General features: G+C 40.9%; 1 protein-coding gene across 1 annotated transcript in view; it reads left to right on the top strand.

The window, feature by feature from the left end:
* The window catches only part of FANCA (FA complementation group A), a 57,778-nt gene that overhangs the window by 20,197 nt on the left and 18,054 nt on the right, over positions 1 to 19,527 (top strand). Inside the window, exons 13-28 of the mRNA XM_060787907.2 lie at positions 2,067 to 2,208; positions 3,514 to 3,647; positions 4,911 to 5,021; positions 5,110 to 5,205; positions 7,022 to 7,081; positions 7,228 to 7,316; positions 7,625 to 7,685; positions 8,461 to 8,510; positions 8,625 to 8,701; positions 12,326 to 12,433; positions 14,190 to 14,332; positions 14,577 to 14,647; positions 14,744 to 14,843; positions 17,057 to 17,259; positions 17,396 to 17,492; positions 19,331 to 19,510. Of these exons, the coding sequence (XP_060643890.2) occupies positions 2,067 to 2,208; positions 3,514 to 3,647; positions 4,911 to 5,021; positions 5,110 to 5,205; positions 7,022 to 7,081; positions 7,228 to 7,316; positions 7,625 to 7,685; positions 8,461 to 8,510; positions 8,625 to 8,701; positions 12,326 to 12,433; positions 14,190 to 14,332; positions 14,577 to 14,647; positions 14,744 to 14,843; positions 17,057 to 17,259; positions 17,396 to 17,492; positions 19,331 to 19,510 (1,722 nt within the window). The remainder of the gene's footprint in view (positions 1 to 2,066; positions 2,209 to 3,513; positions 3,648 to 4,910; positions 5,022 to 5,109; positions 5,206 to 7,021; positions 7,082 to 7,227; positions 7,317 to 7,624; positions 7,686 to 8,460; positions 8,511 to 8,624; positions 8,702 to 12,325; positions 12,434 to 14,189; positions 14,333 to 14,576; positions 14,648 to 14,743; positions 14,844 to 17,056; positions 17,260 to 17,395; positions 17,493 to 19,330; positions 19,511 to 19,527) is intronic.

Here is a 19,527-nt window from a genome sequence, read left to right as displayed (position 1 = left end):
AGATCGATGCTGAAACACGGAATAAATGGGGAGAAGGAAGCCCCACAATGTTGTCAGGAAGGTTTTGCTCCACTCAGAAAGCTTGCAAAATGGGGCAAAAGGTTAGAGGTGGAAGCAAAAGAAAAGTCAGTATAGTATCTGTTATTTTTATTTTGTTTTTAATTAAAAGCTACTATTATTATTTGTATCCTGCTTTTATCCCTCTAAAAAAAGAAACTCAAAAAATGACTCCCCATAAAACCCATACAATACAATGTAAAACCTAAACATATAGAAACATTAAAATAGAATTAAACACGAGCAGCATTAAAAATAAACAGTTAAAACTCTTAAAACCAATTAAATAATAATAATAATAATAGCAATACAATAATAAGTGCAAAAGACAAAGAGTGAGTACAGTAAGGAGACGCTGAGGTTCTTGTTTTTTGTAGATATTATCGTTTCTTTTATATTACATTTTAAATATTGAATTGTTTTTATAATTGTTTAACTGTATTCTGATATTTGTTATGGCATCGAATCACTGCCGACTGTGAACTGCCTTGAGTCGCCTATTGGCATTATACAAATATGGCATTATACAAATATGGTAAATAAATAAATAAATACTGTAAAAATACAATGGAGAGCAGAAGAGAAAACTTGCAAAAAAGGCTCTCCATGGACAGTTCCTGGGAAAAATTGAGATAAAAATTGACAAGGACAGAACATGGATGTGGCTCACAAATGGAACTTTGAAAAAGGAGACGAAGGGCCTGATTATTGCAGCCTAAGAACAGGCAATTAAACAAAGGCCATAAAAGCCAGAATTGAAAAGTCAATGACAGATTCCAAGTGAAGACTCTGCAAGGAAGCAGACGAAACAATGAATCACATACTCAGCTGCTGCAAGAAGATCACACAGACAGACTATAAGCAGAGGTAGATGATCCATTGGAACTTGTGCCACGAATGCCATCTACCTGTGACAAAGAACTGGTGGGAATCACAAGCCTGAAAAAGTTATAGAAAATCAATAGGTCAAACTACTCTGGGACTTCTGAATTCAGATTGACAGAGTTTTGGAGCACAAGACTCCTGACCTCAAGATTATGGGAATAAACAAGTGTGGATCGTCGGTGTTGCAATCCCAGGCAGCAACAGAATTAAGGATTTAAAGATCGAACTGCAAAGACTCTGACACAAGCCAGTCAAGGGGGTCCCAGTTGGGGATCCGTACACTGGATGCAGTGCCTAGAGACCTTGGCCTGCACTTAAAAACAGTTGACGCTGACCAAATTGCCATCTGTCAGCTGCAAAAGGCTACCTGACTCAGATCTACACACATTATTCATTGATACATCACATAGTCCTAGACACTTGGAAAGTGTCCGACATGTGATCAAACACAAAAACCAGCATAGTGATCCTGTTTGCTGTATACCAATCTTGTTGTGTATCAAATAATAATAATAATAATAATAATAATAATCTTTCCTCTCCTTGCAACTCAAGGCAGGGTACAACATCATCAAAACAAGAGACGAAATGCTATTAAAACACATACAAAAAGATACAGAGCTAAAATACAAGTTAAAATCTGCTGTTGAAATGCAGATTACTTATAACAAAAGATTTTGTCATCTAGATAAAAATACAGCACCCTCTGACTTGACTTTTAAAACTTCCTTCTTTAAAAGCCTTCTTTAAAAGCCTGCCTTTTAAAGCAAGGAAAGAAAACTATTTGGATTACTGTTCAAAAGTCTTGTTAGGTCACATACAGAATAGCAACTCCTCACAGTTTGAGTCAACATAATGGCTAGGAATGCTGGGAGTTGCAATCCAACAGCTTCAGGGGGGCCAAACAATTCCTAGCTTCCCTTGAAACATTTATTTTGATTTTGATAACTATACTGTGTATGGGTTCTGCAAATATTTTTATTGTTCTTCTGCCGTTCCATCGTGGTCTTCAACCAAACATAATAACACTACTCACTCAGGAGCAAACCATCTGCTGACTCTTGGATGTTTTTCCAGTTTTCTTGGATTGTGAAAGGTATTTCCGCCTTTGTCTCCCCTTGTAGTTGTTTGTGCCCTTCAGGCCAGAGGAGCTGGTCCGCCATTTGCAGCACGTCCTGGAGACGAGTGAAGTCAACTGGCATCACGTCCTCTCCTGCGTCTCCACGCTGCTGGTCTGCCAATCGGGAGCAGCGCCGTTGATTAAAGGTAGATACCAAGTCCTTTAGTTGGACAGGACTTTGGCATTCTGTCTGAAAGAACCAAAGGAACTAATGTGGAAAATAAAGCAACCAGGTCCTGTAACCCAGGAGGCAACTGGCTGTTGTATGTCAGCCTGTTCAGCCTGTGATTGTGTCTGATGTTCATGTTGATGTTCATGATGGGAATGTTCTTGATTGGAATGGGGATGATGTTCTGGTTGCTGGGCCTGGGATCTGTTGGCATTGGGGATGAGGGGTTGCTTAGGCCTGAGCTAAGATCAGAAGAGAGACCTGAGCTGTCTCAGGAAGATTCACAAGGCCACATTCCTGAGAGAGGCCTTTCACCGCTTTTCTCAGAGCAACTTTCTGAAAATAATGCTGAGATTGATTTACCAGGTTCAGGAGTTAATGAGGGAGAGGATAGTGAAACCTTGGACAGAAAGCAACGTTTTAGTAAACGAAGGCAGAGTTTCAGGGACTGAGGCGATTAGTTTGACTGCAGCAAAAGAGATAAATCATTATCTGGTGGGAAAATAAAGAAAAATGCTTTCCTTTCAATTTTGGACTCTGGAAAAGATTTATATTGATTGATGGGAGACAGTTGCCTCAGTTGAGTCAATGTTGTTATTTTATCACGGTCTTGCTTTCAATTGCTCTGAGTTTCATGTACCAAGATTTTGCCGATCTTAAGTTTCACCTATGGGATTTTCCTGGTGTTTTGTTTCATGGTTTCAAGTGCCGTGTTTCATGGATCTCTATGTACTCCTGGATCTTGTTTCCCTTTGAAGCTTATGGACTATTTATTATTTTGCTATTTTTACTGCTTTGCCTATATATATTCCACAATAAACTGTTTGCTGATTTTACCAAGCTGTTGTGGTATTTAAGGTCAGAGGTGTTCCTGCTCTGGTGTACGACACTGACACCAGTTATTCCCTGTTGGTCCAAAATGAAATTCTGGTTATAATATGATATTCTATGTAATACTTGTCATATTTTCATGTAATACATCCCAAGTCTGTAGGACCGGTGGAAAGCAGTTGAAGCCCGTGTGCCTTGTAGGCCTCTTTCATAGGATTGGCATGAGTCAAGCCAACTAATTGGCTGTATCAACAAAATGTTTTAGATTGTTATTCAGTGTGTGTTTTTAATTATTGTTCCGTGCTTTTTGAAAGTTTGCACCACAGTTTGTTTTTTTTCACTTTGGGTCCCATATTGGGAGAAAGGCGGGATGCAAACCTGTACATAATGTCAAGGTGAGCCCATAAGAAATCCCTCTGCCAATGTGTGTGTCATGGGGCCTTTTTCCTAGACTTTCTGGGCCATCTGCTGAAGAAAGGGTTTGAGGACTACGACTTGGAAAGCATGATGACGGCCTTCCTGATCGCGCGCCAGGCTGGCCTGGAGGGCCCTGCTGTATTCATGCCTTACTCAGAATGGTTTAAGGTAAGAGCCTAGATTAAAGTGTGAGTTCTGTCTGGAGTAAGTCCATTAAATTACATCATTTCTGGTCCCAACACACCACAGAGTTGCATTGGAGGACCTAAAGAGGCATCTCAGGAATATGCTATGTCCTCTGCCACAACGACCCAGTGAATTTTGACTTGTGAGTTTTAACCTGTGTTTTATAGTGTGGTCTTCTGTGTATTAAGCATTATATCATCATCATCATCATCATCATCGTCATCATCTATCACTCATGACCGAGAATGATTGTCTTTCGAGTCTTGGTGGTGGGTCTGCAAATGACTGTAGAGGGTTATTCTGCATCTGCATAGTCTTTTGAAGTGAAGACATACATTTTCAGATGGAAGGTGATCCCAATAAGGTTTTGCTTGAGGCGCCTTCTTCCTTTGCCCTGCATTAGTGTCTCTTTTGCCCTGCATTAGTGTCTCTTCAAAATCCACAGCACTGATTGGTAACAGCTGACCTCCAATTCCAATGCTCAAGTGGGAGTAAGGCCTCAGTGTGTGGATAGGCCTCAGTGTTACTGGGCCTTGGTATGAGAAAGCCTGGTTTGAGAAGCTGCTGTGAGAGAAGCCCAAGGTTGAAGGCCATCGTATGTGAAGCTCCAGTATGAAGGCTGATGTGTAAAAAGCTACTGTGTGAAGCTTCTGTGTAAGCTCCGTGTGAGAGGAGGCTCTGTGAGAGCGAAGCTGTTTATCTGCATGAGAAAGAAGCCCAACATGGAAGCAAAGAAGGAAGTGTAAAGAACTTTATTTGTGTTATGGAAACCTTGTTCTTGTAAATACTACAACCATATTATTTTGCTATAAAGAAAAGCCTCTTAAGGAAGAGATAACATTGGTCTGTGTGTTTTTGTTCTTTTTATCACTTTGGGCTACTGGTGCTGGGTCACACTGCTGCTGATAAGTTACTCTGCTGTGCATTTATAAGGAGGGTCTTTTGTTAATAAGCCCACTCGCCCAATAAACGTGGCGTTCAGTCCAGCAAAGTTGCTGGCGGAGAATCATCGCTCTATGCTGATGGTCTTTGCTCATATGTATTTTAATAACTTTATGTTTTATCTCTCTGTTTTAAACCTGTTGTACCCCACCTCATGTCACAAGGAGAAGTGCGTAATACATTTCTTCTTCCTCTTCCTCTTGTCATTATGATAAACTCTGTAGTAACCTCTGGGAGGACTATACCAAAGAATTACCTGAATGACAATAGAATTTCCAGATATGCCATTTCCTCTCTTTCTAGGTTGCCTTTGGGAGCTCCAGTGGCTTCCACAGCAGCAGCAAGAAGGCCTCGGTCTTCCTCTTCAAGTTCCTCTCAGAGCTTGTGCCTTTCGAAACCCCGCAGCACTTGAAGGCGAGTAGCAGAAAAGGCTCAACCTGTGGTTGCCATCCATGGAGCCCTCCGTGCCTCAGGGCTTACCTTGCGCTTCATCTCTCCCCAGGTGCACATCATGCTCCCACCGTTTGTTCCGGGCAAATACCGCCCGTTACTTCTGGAATACATCGCTTTGGCCAAAACCCGTCTGGCTGACTTCAAGGTGAGTGCACAAAGCCCGATCCTTTCGGAGTGCCCGGCTTGCACAAAGAGAAGGCATTGGCTGCCAACCTGGTATTTATTGTCAGAAATATTAAAAATTAATTAGGCATTTTTAATTGCAAAAATGTGAGTCAAGCACTGAAAGGGAAAAATGGATGCAATGACTCAGCAAAAGCTGCAGTTCGATATAAGCAGGTGTCCCTGTAGCTTAGTGGGCCTCAGTCTGTGAGAGTTCTTTGTGGAAGAAAGGCCTCAGTGAGTTACTAGGCCTCAGTGTTAGTTCACCTCAGTGTGAGAGAGACATCAGTCAGAGAGAGCCCTCGTATGAAAAGGCCTCAGTGGGAAAAAGGCCTCAGTGTGAGATAGGCCTCAGTGTTAGCAGGCCTTGATGTGAGTAGGCCTGGTGCTTAAGAAGTTTTGGTGAGAGGAAATCCCAGATTGAAGGCCATCATGTGTGAAGGCTGCTATGTGTAAAAAGCTACTGTGTGAAATTTCTGTGTAACTTCAGTGTGAGAGGAGGCTCTGTGAGAGTGAAGCTTTTTATCTGCATGAGAAAGAAGCCCAGTGTGGAAGCAAAGAAGGAAGTATAAAGAACTTTCTTTGTGTTATGGAAACCTTGTTCTTGCAAATGGTGCAACCATATTAATTTGCTATAAAGAAAAGCCTCCTATGGAAGAGATTGTTAGAGCTCAACCTGTGATTGTGTTTCAGGATCAAGGGCTTTGGATGTGGGGAGTGATGTCAATGAGTTTCAAGATGGCAATGGTTTGGTCAATGATATTGATGCAGAGAATGACCAGGAGATCCCTGTTCAAAGTGTAGTTTCCCATGAGAATGTCCCTGAGGGGTGTGGGGATAATGGTGTGCTCCCTGAATTGCTACCATAGAGTTCCCATGATTGGGCACATGAAAACAGCTCAGCACCTGGCCCAGCTGCAGAAATCAATGAACAATAGACAAGAGATCAGTCAAAACAGAAAAGCCGAACAGTGGCTTTGACATTCTGCCAGGCTTTGAGAGAAAAAGATAAGAGATTCTCAGCTAAAGCGAAACCAATTTCTGAGCACTAGAGACTTAGCTAATGAGGAGATAAAAGTCCCAAGTACAGGATATGTAGTCAGATGAAGCATCATTTGGAATCAAATCAAGATCTCGTCCTTGTTTCATGGAAGCTTTGCTTGGAATATTCATATTTAAGTGCCTTTTGTTTCATTGTTTTGATTCTTGGATTCTATGATTTTATATGTGTGTCTTGGATTCATGTTCCCTGGTTTCTTGGATTTTATTAGATAAGTTTTGCTTTCATGGACTTTGCTGGTCTATTACTCTGGACTATTTTGTTCCTGCATATCTTCTTACCTAATTGGATTTACCTATTTCTTTAAAGTGCTTTTTTACTTTACTGCCTTTTAATTATCTTCAATAAAAGGGTTGTTTTTCCCACTCAACGGTGTGATGTTTGAAGTCAGAGGGCTTTTCCTGTTTTGGAGTGCCACAGAGATAACATTAGTCTGTGTGATTTGTTTTTTTTATCACTTTGGGCTACTGGTGCTCTGTCACGCTGCAGCTGCTAAGTTACTCTGTTGTACATTCATGGGGAGGGTTTTACGTTAATAAGCCCACTGGCTCAACATTTATGATCCTTGTTCTAGATCCGGGACTACAGTCCCCAGAATCCCCATCTAATGTGGTCAATGGATTCTGCAGTTTCTGTAGTCCACAAAAGAAACCTTCTCCCAAACCAATAGAAGTTCACTTTTGTTCAGTGGTCAGCTTACCCTCTGGGTCCATCCTCAAGCTGTGCTTCTCTTTCCCAGGTTTCCATAGAAGACATGGGCCTCTATGAGGATTTATCTTCTCCAAAAGAAGCTGTCCAGGTATCTCAGAGCCACCTAGGCCAAAGAAATACCTGGGAGAGAGAGACCTTTCCCAAACTGAGATTGGTCCTTTAATTGGGGCAGGGGAAGCCGCATTGCTTGACAGTCAAATACATGCTCTCTTTTCTGTTATCTTTGTGGATCAGCCTCAGTGTCAGGCCCTTCAGGATGTTGAAAAGGCTGTGCAGATATTTGAAAACACAGGGAGGATCCCAGCAAGTGTCATGGAAGCCAGGTAGGGACTCTCTTTTCAGTGGTGTTGCACTTCATTATGTGATAACTCTTTTCTTAGAGCAGACATGGGCAAACTTTGGCCCTCTCTACAATTGTTTTGGACTCCCAACTTTCACAATTCCTAACAGCCGGTAGGCTGTTAGGAATTGTGGGAGTTGAAGTCCAAAACACCTAGAGGGAGGGCCAAAGTTTGCCTATGCCTGTCTTAGAGCAATATTTGTTCAGAAAAGATTATGTGCAAAATTGGTTGCTTGGCTGGTGCTTTTATCCACTTCATTACATTTACTTCCATCCTCTTTCTTGTTTCAGTATTTTCAGGCAGTCCTACTATGCAACACGCTTTCTCCCTGCTTTGCTGGTGCCACGTCTGGTTAGTTTACTTATTATGGATTCTTTAATTTCAAGTGAAAAATGTCCTCTTTTAAAACTGATGTGTGTCTGCATGTTTCTGTTTTAGAATTAGATGAATTTCTAGAATTCTAGAATTCTAGAATTTCTAGAATTAGATGAATTTAGAATTAGATGCATTTCTATGAAATGCATATATGCATTTCATAGAAATGTGTTTTAATATGTGTATTTTGTTGAAATTCAATCCCACACTGTCCAAGTCTTAAGTCCTCAATGAGGAGCAGTTAGTTTATTATATTGATAGTTAAAAATTGATATTTTTCTACTGCAAGCCTTTTTGAATCTGACTTCTGCCTTCTTAGACTTTAGTCTGGAGAGTATGTGCTGTATGCTTTGAGATCTCTCTCTGCTTGTGTGTCAGGAGAGATGTAGTGATCTGAGTTTTTCCCTCTTAGAAGAGATGGGTGTTAGAGTAGCTCAGACCCAGTTCTTGATTATTAAGAAATGCAGTTATTTCTTATTATTGTAAATAAACCTTTTGTAATTTTTTTAAAGATTGGATTCTGCATGTTTGCCTTCTAAGCTCTGAATTCTTTACAGCCACATCACACGGCACTTTATCTTTGTCATATATGTATTTATTCCATTTGTGCTCTGTGTGTGTGTGTGTGTGTGTGTGTGTATGTGTATATCACACACATAAACACTTAAAACTACTGGCATAGATGCAAACACTCTGTTAATAATTTGTATGTCCAAACTGATATTTAAACACATTTATTTAAACATTGCAGCTTCCGGAAAGACCGGATCCCCGCATGGCTTTGATAGACTCCCTCAGAAGGTAAGGAGGAGGATTTTGTTCACTCTCTCTCGTCCTTATTCGAGGTTGTCACGATCTCGATGAATCGATAGTACAACCTCATGACCTTATTATGCCTCAATCTTTCTCAAACAGGGCTGAAAAAATTCCTCCAAACACATACAAAGCATATGTTGAAGAATGCCGAGTTGCAAAAGAGAAGCTCTTACAAGGTGAGAGGCATCCTTTTCTGGAGTGAGAAGTATGACTTGAATCAGGCATGGGCAAACTTTGGCCCTCCAGGTGTTTTGGACTTCAACTCCCACAAGTCCTAACAGCCTCAGTCTCCATCCTTTTCCCCCTCAGCCGCATAAGCGAGCCTGAGGCTGTTAGGACTTGTGGGAGTTGAAGTCCAAAACACCTGGAAGGAAGGCCCAAGTTGTCCCAGGCCTGACTTAAATGAATGCTCTCTGGATGAAGAGGTGTGGAGGATGCTGACACCTAGTGGCTGCGCTGAGTCATTCTCAAATTGTCTATAGAACAAAATGTTGGGCGAGTGGGCTTATTAACAAAAGACCCTACTCATAAACGTACAGCAGAATAACTTATTAGCAGCAGTGTGACCCAGCACCAGTAGTCCAAAGTGATAAAAAGAACTAAAACACACAGACCAATGTTATTTCTTCCTTAAGAGGCTTTTCTTTGTAGTATAATATGGTTGCACTGTTTACAAGAGCTAGGTTTTCATAACACAAATAAACAAATACATAGTAGCTTTACACGCAGCAGCCTTCACACTGGAGCTTTCCCATACAAGGCCTCTCTCACACTGAGGTTTACCTCATACTCCTCAGGATGACACTAGCTTTGGCCCACTGACTATATAACAGCTTTCAGTGCTTGACTCACATTTTTGTAATTAAAAATACCTAGTTATTTTTTAAATATTTCTGACACTATAATTGGGTTTGGTTTTCTTTTAAGGTTCTTGGGGGATTGACCCTTAAAACACCTTGGCTTTTGAACTATCAAAGGGAGTTAAATGGCGACTACAATGATCAAAGTTCTGGAAACCATGAATCCCACTGAGAAGCAGCTTAGGCAGCCGGGTTTAGTTTGGAGAAGAGAAGGCTGTGAGAAGAGGACAGGAGAGCTATGTTTCAATATCTGAAAGGAAGTTCCATTGAGTAGGTAGTCAGCTTGTTAAATGCTGCTCCAGGGACTAGGATACAATGGAGCCTTGGGTTCAAACTGTCAGAAATATTTAAAAAATTAGCTAGGTATTTCTAATTACAAAATGTGAGTCAAGCACTGAAAGGGTTAAATGGGTGCAATAACACAGCAAAAGCTGCAGTTCTATATAAGGGGGTGTGCCTGTAGCTTAGTAGCTGTCAGTCTGAGGTAAATCACAGTGGGAGAAAAGTCTCAGTCTGTGAGAAGGCCTGACAGTGTAAGGTAGGCCCCACAGTGTGAAGTAGGCCTTAGTCTGCGAGGTAGGCCTCAGTGTGAGGTAGACCTTAGTCTATTGGAAGGCCAAGTGTGAGAAGGCCTGGTGTGAGAGTCTTTGGTAAGAGAAGCCCCAGGTTGAAGGGCTCTCCTCATAAATATATAGCAGAGTAACTTATTAGCAGCAGTGTGACCCAGCACCAGTAGCCCAAAGTGATAAAAAGAACAAAAAACATACAGACAAATGTTATCTCTTCCTTAAGAGGCTTTTCTTCTTTTTAGTAAAATAATATGGTTGCACTGTTTACAAGAGCTAGGTTTCCATAACACAAATAAACAAATACCCAGTACCTTTACACACAGCAGCCTTCACACTAGAGTTTTCTCACACGAGGCTTCTCTCATACTGAGGTTTACCTCACACTCCTCATGATGACGCTAGCTTTGGCCCACTGTCTCTAAAATACTTAGTTAATTTTTAATATTTCTGATACAAAATACAATGCTCTGGTTTCCTTTTGTTCTGGTTTGATATTGATGGGGCTGTATGATTGCTATCTGTTCCATGTTGCCTTGGCCGTCGCAGCTGCGAATCAGGAGTAAAAAAACTAATCATATTTGGTAGCTAAATTGGCCTGGAAACTTGGGAAGGTGCTGTGTGTGTGAGAGCTTTGGATCATCAGCTTCCCTCTATATTTATATATAAACTAGCTTAGGTATCCAGCCATACCTGGACTAGGATTGTGTAACACTCCTTGTTAGAAATGGACATTCTTTGTTTTTGGATTTTGTGAATGGTCCCATTACAAAATGCACAAAGATGTGGGCAAACTACAACTCCCACCATATCTGGCATAGCCCCTAAACTGCACCAGTAATTAAAGTTGGGCATGATGAGTCTGTGTGCCACGTTTTGTTCAGATCCATTGTTGGCGGGAGTCACAGTGCTTTCTGGATGAAGGATGAACTATAACACCCATCATCCTCTAACATTGCTCTGTCAGAAATATTAAAAATTAACTAGATATTTTTAATTACGAAAATGTGAGTTAAGTATTTAAAGGGTTAGATGGATACAATGAGTCAGCAAAAGCTGACTCATTGCAGGTCTGCCGGTAGCTTAGTAGCCCTCTGTCTCTGAGAGGTTTCTGTGGCCTCAGTATGTTAGTAGGCCTCAGTATGAGAAGGCCTCAGTGTTTGTTCACCTCAGTGTGAGAGAGGTGTCAGTCTGAGAGAGCCCTCAGTGAGAGAAAGACCTCAGTGTTGGTAGGCCTCAGTATGAGAAGGCCTCAGTGTGAGATAACACAGTGTGATAGAAGCCCCAGGTTGAAGGCCTCGTGTGTGAAGCTCCAGTGTAAAAGACTGCTGTGTGTAAAGCTACTGTGTGAAGCTCCTGTGTAAGTTTGATGCGAGAGAAAGCTCAGTGAATGTGAAGCTAGAAGCTGTTTATCTGCATGAGAAAGAAGCCCAGCATTGAAGCAAAGAAGGAAGTATAAAGAAGTTGTGTTATAGAAACCTTGTTGTTGTAAATAGTGCAGCCATATTATTTTACTACAAAGAAAAGCCTCCTATGGGAGAGATAACATTGGTCTCTGTGTTTTTGTTCTTTTTATCACTTTGGGCTACTGGTGCTGGGTCACGCTGCTGCTAGTAAGTTACTCTGCCGTAACTTATTCATGGGAAAGGTCTGTTATTTTATGACTGTGTTTATATTTTTTTCCTTTATGTAATTTGATGATGCTGTTTATTGTTTATGCTCTGGTTTTATCTGATTATGTGTTGTTCGGGCTTGGCCCCATGTAAGCCGCTCCGAGTCCCCATTGGGGAGATGGTGGTGAGGTATAAAGATTATTATTATTATTATTATTATTATTATTATTATTATTATTATATTAATAAGCCCATTCGCCCAACATCCCCCCCCCCTCCTTAAACCCTGCCAGTACCTAAAGTTGTCCATGTTGGGTCTGTGTGCCAGGTTTGGTCCAGATCCATCATTAGAAGGATTCACACGGCTCCCCAGATTTTGGAGCCATCCTGGAAAATATATAGATAGATAGATAGATAGATCAATCAATCTTTCCATATGTGTTTTCACTTTTACTATATAGATAAATAACCCTTGGGGTGCATTCGTGACTATAAATCTTCAAAAAGGTGACCAGAAGTGACATACAGCCATAGAGAATGTCTCACTCTTGTCAACCGAGATCTGTTGATGGTTGGGAGTTTTCTAAAATTTCCTTCCGATCCTTGATGATTATCCATCCATTCTTGGTCTTTAAACTGACTCCTTTGTATTTGAGGTTCCCAAATGTGACCCATCCCTTCAATTATCATATTTTCTCAGAAGTCAGTAGCAAGGGATTCTGGGAATTGTATTCCAATAATGTCTCTCTTTTTCCCCGCAGATGGATCAGTTGAAATGGAGACAAGCGATTTGAAAGAGCCTTTGGAACTGCTCACAGCTGAGCTTGAGGCACTCCGAGAGTTGATTGTGAATCAAGATAAGCAGGAGGGTATGCGGATTGCAGGGACTGTTTGATGTCCTGCTATTGGAGGGCAGGCGGATCTGTCATGAATATTTTTTGAAACTTAAAATGTTCTTTAATCCGTTTTCAGTGGGACAGGTTGCATTAGGCACTTTCAGAGCCTCACAGATTCCAGTACTGGTTTTATAATAGCTATGTTGATGACACAGATGAAGTGGAACATTCACTCAACCTTTACTCCACATGCATTCTTTCATCTAGACTCACCGTTCTTCATTTATGCATTCTTTCATCTATACTAGGGGTCCTCAAACTTTTTAAAGAGGGTCCCTCAAACTGTTGGAGGTCAGGATTATAGTTTGAAAAAAACATGAATGAATTCCTATGCACACTGCAATATCTTATTTATAATGCAAAAAACGTTTAAAAACAAAACAATAATTAAAATAAAAACAATTTTAACAAATATAAACTTATTAGTATTTCAGTGGGAAGTGTGAGTCTGCTTTTGGCTGATGAGATAGGATTGGTGTTGTTGTGTGCTTTCAAATCATTTCAGACTTAAGTTGACCCTGAGTGAGGGCCAGGTAAATGACCTTGAAGGGCCGTATCTGGCCCCCGGGCCTTAGTTTGAGGACCCCTGATCTATACTCACTACCATCTTGCAGCTCAGACTGCATTCCTTTGCACATCTGCCACACTTTTCCAAAAGAAAAGTGTCTCTTTATGTAGCAAATTTTCCTGTTGTTGTTGTTGGTGGTAGTTTGATTGACTTGTTATTCAAGGAGCCCCCAATGGCGCAATGGGTTAAACCCGTGTGCCAGCAGGACTCCTGACTGAAAGGTCGACAGTTCGAATCTGGGGAGTGGGGTGAGCTCCCATCTGTCAGCTCCAGCTTCCCATGAGGGAACATGAGAGAAGCCTCCCACAGGATGGTAAAACACCCAGACATCTCCTGGGCAACGTCATTGCAGATGGCCAGTTCCCTCACACTACAGGCGACTTGCAGTTTCTCAAGTTGCTCCTGGCACACACACACACAAAAAAAAAGCTGAAACTTGCTGAAACTCCCATCAATCCTGGACAGATGTTGCTTTTTCTCGTCCTTAAAAGATGTTGATTTTCCTTCTTAATGTAAGGAACCCTTGTGTTTGACTTCCTTAACTGATCTCTGAGCATGTAAACATGTTGTTGACACCAAGAGTTCCCAGATCAGTTATGTCAGCAGTTGTTTCCTCCATCAGCACTTTTTATTGCTGATTTCTCCATAATGCCATTTTAGGCCTCCATAATAATAATAATAATAATAATAATAATAATAGCTTATAATAATAATAGACTCGGGACAGCTTACAAGGGACAAGCCCAAGATTACAAGTAAAACATACCAAAAAACACTTTAACTGATTAAAAACATCAGATAAAAATAAAATACAAACAACAATTGTAAACAATACAAAAACAATTTGGCTATGAAAAGAACTCGGCTAAGGTCCAGACTAAATGAGTGCAATACATTCCGATAGAGTGCAAGGAAAGTGGAAAGTTCTTAGGATAGTGTCTTAACTCTTGCCAAATCTTAATAGGCCCTTGCTAGACCCCAACAATACAATTTACTGCTTTGGAGACTAGGCCTCAATGGAGGCTCCTTCTTTGAGGCCTTTAAAACTGGATGACAATCTGTCGGGGGGAAGACTTTGATTGTGTCCAGTATTATGGCAGAAGGGGGTTGGACTGGATGGCCTTTGGGGGTCCCTTCCAACTCCATGATTCTATGTTGTAGAGCTTCCGGCTCAGATGGCTCGCGTCTCAGAGGCACTGGCGGGTGTCTTCGGGCCCACCAATGACCAGGAGGAAATAGCTTCCGTGGACTTCAGGATCCGTTTGGATCTTTCTGTTCCTGAAGTCCCGCAGCAGCATCAAGAGGTGGATTATTACATTATTATTATTATTATTACTATTATTATTTGGAAATAGTAACCTCCCAAGCCTTTCACTATTTATTTGTTAATGTATGTATTTCATGTGTTGATTTGCCAGTTTGTCTTACCTCTTTGGCCTAGAAGTGAGAGGCTTTCTTTCTTTCTTTCTTTCTTTCTTTCTTTCTTTCTTTCTTTCTTTCTTTCTGTGTCTCTCGCTTGTATTAATTCATTCTCTTTCTTTGTTTTAGGCTGTGGATCTTCTGCTGACGGCGTTTTGCAAGAACGTCATGTCTGCGTCCTATTTCCTCCCACCAGAGAGGTAAAATCACTCCTTATGTGCACATGTGGTTGGGGAAACATGTCAAAATCCCCTCATGCATTCATCGTTTGTTTGTTCCTTTGTGTTTCCTTGCAGGCAGGGGCCCTGGGCTTCACTCTTTGCCAGAATGGTTTGTGGGCACCGCCAGGCCCTGCCCTCCTTGCTGAGCCGCCTTTGCCAACTTATTCACCATCAGGTGTGTTTAATGGGGCTCTCGTTTTACTTTGGCTTCTGTGTCAAAGGAATGGCCACCAGGTCCAGCTCCCTTCGGCTGGGAAGGAAGACACAATCAAAATCTTCCTGACAGATGGCCATTCAGCCGCACATATAATCTTAGGATCATAGCATTGGGAGGGACCCCATCCAGTCCAACCTCTTTCTTCCATAAAGCAGAACACAATCAAAGCTCTTTTTACAGATGGCTATGCAGTCTCTGTTAAAAAAACACATATGATAGAATCATAGAAGCCTATAGTTGGAAGAGATCCCAAGGGCCATCCAGTCCAACTTCATTCTGCCATAAAGGAGGACACCATTAGAGCCCTCCTGACAGATGGCCATCCAGTCTCAGATTAAAGACTGATACAGATGGATGGAGACTCCATATTCATGTTTTGTGGCCATTTTCTGGAATCCTAGAGTTGGAAGGTGTTGGGTGAGTAGGCTTATTAACAAAAGACCCTCCTCATAAATGCACGGCAGAGTAACTTAGCAACAGCGTGATTCAGCTCCAGTAGTCCAAAGTGATAAAAAGTACAAAAATACACAGACCAATGTTATCTCTTCCATAGGAGGCTTTTCCTTATAACAAAATAATATGGTTGCACTATTTACAAAAACAAAGTGTCCATAACACAAAGAAAGTTCTTTATACTTCCTTCTTTGCTTCCACAATGAGCTTCTTTCTCGTGCAGATAAACAGCTTTACTCTCACAGAGCCTCTTCTCACACTAAAGTTACATAAGAGTTTCACACAGTAGCTTTATATACACAGCAGTCTCCACACACAATGGCCTTCAACCTGGGGCTTCTCTCACCAAAGCTTCTCACACCAGGCCTGCTCAAACTGAGGCCTACTACCTCACACTTAGACCTTTCTCCCACTGAGACCTTCTCTCATTGAAGGCTACCTCAGACTGACACCTCTCATATACCTAGGTGAACTAACACTGAGACCTTTCATACCGAGGCTTGCCTAACACACTGGGGCCCTTCTCCCACAGAGATCTCTCACAGACTAAGACCTTTCTCCCACCGAGGTTTACCTCAGACTGAGGCCTACTAAGCTAAGGCACACCTGCTTATATTGAACTGCAGCTTCTGCTGAGTCATTGCATCCATTTAACCCTTTCAGTGCTTGACCCACATTTTTGTAATTAAAAATACAGTTTTTCAAGTAGCTCCTCAAACAAAAAAATTAAAATACTTAGTTAATTTTTAATATTTCTGGCAGAATGCACCCCAAAGGCCATCTAGTCCCTTCTGCCAGATAGCAACACCAAGCCCTCCCAACGGATAACCATCCCACTTTTAATTAACAATCTCCAGAGAAGGATGGAGATGCCAAGGCAGCATAATTCTATTATTGAACAGCTCTGTCTGCCTAATGTTTAGCCTACAGTTCATTCCTTTGCATTTCTTTTCCTGTAATTGGAGTCTATGACTCCATGGAATCCATGTTTTCTTTAGAGCACTGGGATATTTATTTATTTATTTACTATATTTAGATATCGCCCCTCTCAGCCGCAGGTGACTCATGGCGGTTTACAGTCAGCACCAAGACCAAAAAATACAATTAAAACATTAATATAAATATAAAACAAGTAAAAACAATCAATATCAATAAAATGTGTATCATTAGAGTCTCCTTGTTAAAAACATTGTCCAGTCACGTCATCCAGTCGTTCCGTCTTCCTATGTCTGCTACATTGCATCTTGAAGACGTGGAGCTTGAAGACGTGGTTGTTCCAGTGTGCCTTCCCAGAATAATGATCCCATAGCACTTTGTCCCTTCAAAGCACTTTATATTTTTAGGTCTGCTCGTATGTCTTCCACAAACTCCACTATCACCTTTTCGTCCGTGCCTCAGCACTATTTCCAATTTTAATTTTTACATTTAGCCTTCCCACAGTTTTAATTGTAGGTTGTCTTATGATAGTGTTATATGTTATCGTCTATGTTTTATTTTTAATTGCTTGTATTGTTGTGATTATTGCTTGTATTGTTGTGTTTGGGTTGTTTGTGTTTGGGCCGATAGGCTGTTAGGAATTGTGGGAGTTGAAGTCCAAAACACCTGGAGGGCCAAAGTTTGCCCATTCCTGGCCTAGACATTGCTCGTGACTGATATCCTCAAAGGAGAATGCCTTTCAGTCCTAAGAAAGCCATATTGCGTTTGTCTCTGATTCGCAGGGCTCTTCTCTCAGGGACGCTCACATCATTGGCTTGGCTGTCCTCACAGTTCACTTAAACGAAGCCAAAGCATCCATCCCTGCCATCGACCTCTGCTCTTCGCTGGACCCTTCCTGCGCTTCCATGAGAGGCCTTTCTGTAACTCAACTCTGGGATTACTTTTTGGATTGCCAGGCAGGAGAGTCTGTCACCTTCTGCATGAAGTAAACTTCTTATTCTCTGGATAATATCCCAGACCTTTAGAAAATGAAAATCCCTTGCCTTGGGCTTAAATGAAATATTTGCAAGGGGCCTGATGCAACTTCAGAGAAGTAACACTTTTCTCTTCTTTATCTATAGGTTTTGTGTTGTGGCATTGTCTTACTTCCTCTGCAAGTTTGGCTCCCTTCCCCATGACACCTTGTGCTCCTTGCTTCATCCTGGTTTTGTGAAAAAGGTAACTTTTTTGTTTCTCTTTGAACGAACCACAGTTTTCTTGCATCTTGTGACGCAAGTGTCTTTTTGTGTGCTTGAGGCTTGATCAATCCACTTTGAAACTTTTGTTCCAGGTTTCAGGATGTGTGTTCTTTTTAATGTTATGGCACTTAAACACGTCGTTGTTGTTTAAGAGAGAAGTAAATGCTAACAGCAACGATTTATGGATTTATGCTCAGTCCATTTCAACTATGAATTTAAACTATGACCAGAGGAGTCAGCCATAGCAGAGCACCTGATGAACCAACCTGCATACAGCATATTATTTGAGAACACAGAAATGCTGGACCACTCTCACAATCACCATTTCAGACTACACAGGGAAGCCATTGAAATCCACAAGCATGTGGACAATTTCAACAGAAAGGAGGAAACCATGAAAATGAACAAAATTTGGCTACCAGTATTGAAAAACTCTAAAATTACAACAGCAAAACAGCAGAGGGAAAACAATCAGGGTCATCTAATCACCTCCCAACAAAAGATTGCTGCAGGCACTGCCAGGCAATCAAATGCTAATCAAGGTGGTCGGTTGAAACATTCACACCTAGCTCCAGCAGACAAGAGTTCTTTGTCCCACCCTGGTCTTTCCACAGATATATAAACCCTTTTTCCTAGTTCCAACAGACCTCACTACCTCTGAGGATGCTTGCCATAGATGCAGGCGAAATGTCAGGAGAGAATGCCTCTAGAACATGGCCATATAGCCCGAAAAAACCTACAACAACCCAGTGATTCTGGCCATGAAAGCCTTCGACAATACATATGAATTTAAAACTCACGTCCTGTACTTATTGTGTTTTAATCTTTGTTTTCCATATTTTAATATATGTAGTTCATAGCAGCAACAACAACATTTTATTATGGTCCAAAGACCCTTATTGCACCATAGGTGTACAAGGTATGCAGGTAATGAGATTTAGAAACTCCGGTTGATTAAACACACAAATGGATAAAATTTACAACAGCTGAAAACTCCTTTAAATACTTGTTGGCTAAAAACATAGGTAGAGTCTCGCTTATCCGACCTCCTCTTATGCAACATTCTGTCTTATCCGATACCCCCCTTTTCCTCAAACCAGATCCTAAACTGATAACTCTGATCTTGAACCAGTATTTAAGTGCCCACCACCATGTATTGACATGGGTACTTCATAGAAATATGGTTTAATATATGTATTTTGCTTAATGTTTTAGGATAAGATCTTTTTAACAATGCTGTGCCCTTCCTCAAGCTGCGAGGAGAGGCGAGTAAGAAATACAATAATAATAATTCTTATTATTGTTTTATTTCTTCTTATTTATTATTTTCCTCTTATAATAAAATATTTTATTTCTAAGTTTGGCTAGAAGAAATAATAATAATAATTCTTTTTGTTGCATTTTTCTTATTTTTCTTTTTTATTATTATTCCTTATTTCTTAGTATTATTTCTTATTATTCTTATTATTTATTTATTACTATTTTCTCTTATATTGTTGATTGTTATTATTTCCTCTTATTTGTTATTTCCTCTTATATTATTTATTATTTTCTCATATATTTGTTGTTGTTGTTGTTGTTGTTGTTGTTCTTCTTCTTCTTCTTCTTCTTCTTCTTCAGCTTGGATAAAAGAGAAGGGATGGAAGATACTTTTAAAAAGACAGCCAGGATTCTTAAAGCAAATGCAGGACTGGAATAGAATATACTTGGTGCCAAAACTGTATATACTTCCTCCTTTCTTGAGCGTTTTGGACCGTTGATCTTTAGATCTGTGCGCTAAGTAGCCTTCACAGGCCTCCTGCTCTTCTTCTTTTGCAGCTTCAGTACGTTGTGCCCCTTCTTTGCTCAGAATCCCGAAATACAAGCTGGGAAGGGAGCATGGATGATGACCTTCCATGGAAAATCTTATCCCTGCCCAACCTCTGCTACTCCAAAGCTGCCTTATGCTTATGGAAGCATCCCCTTTTCAAAGAACTGCTGCAGGAGAAAGCCTTCCAGGTAAATACTGAGTGTGT

The sequence above is a fragment of the Anolis sagrei genome, chromosome 8, assembly GCF_037176765.1.
Source record: "Anolis sagrei isolate rAnoSag1 chromosome 8, rAnoSag1.mat, whole genome shotgun sequence".
Classification (NCBI taxonomy): domain Eukaryota; kingdom Metazoa; phylum Chordata; class Lepidosauria; order Squamata; family Dactyloidae; genus Anolis; species Anolis sagrei.
Note: the sequence above shows the minus strand (reverse complement) of the source record. Positions and strands in the feature narration are given on the sequence as shown.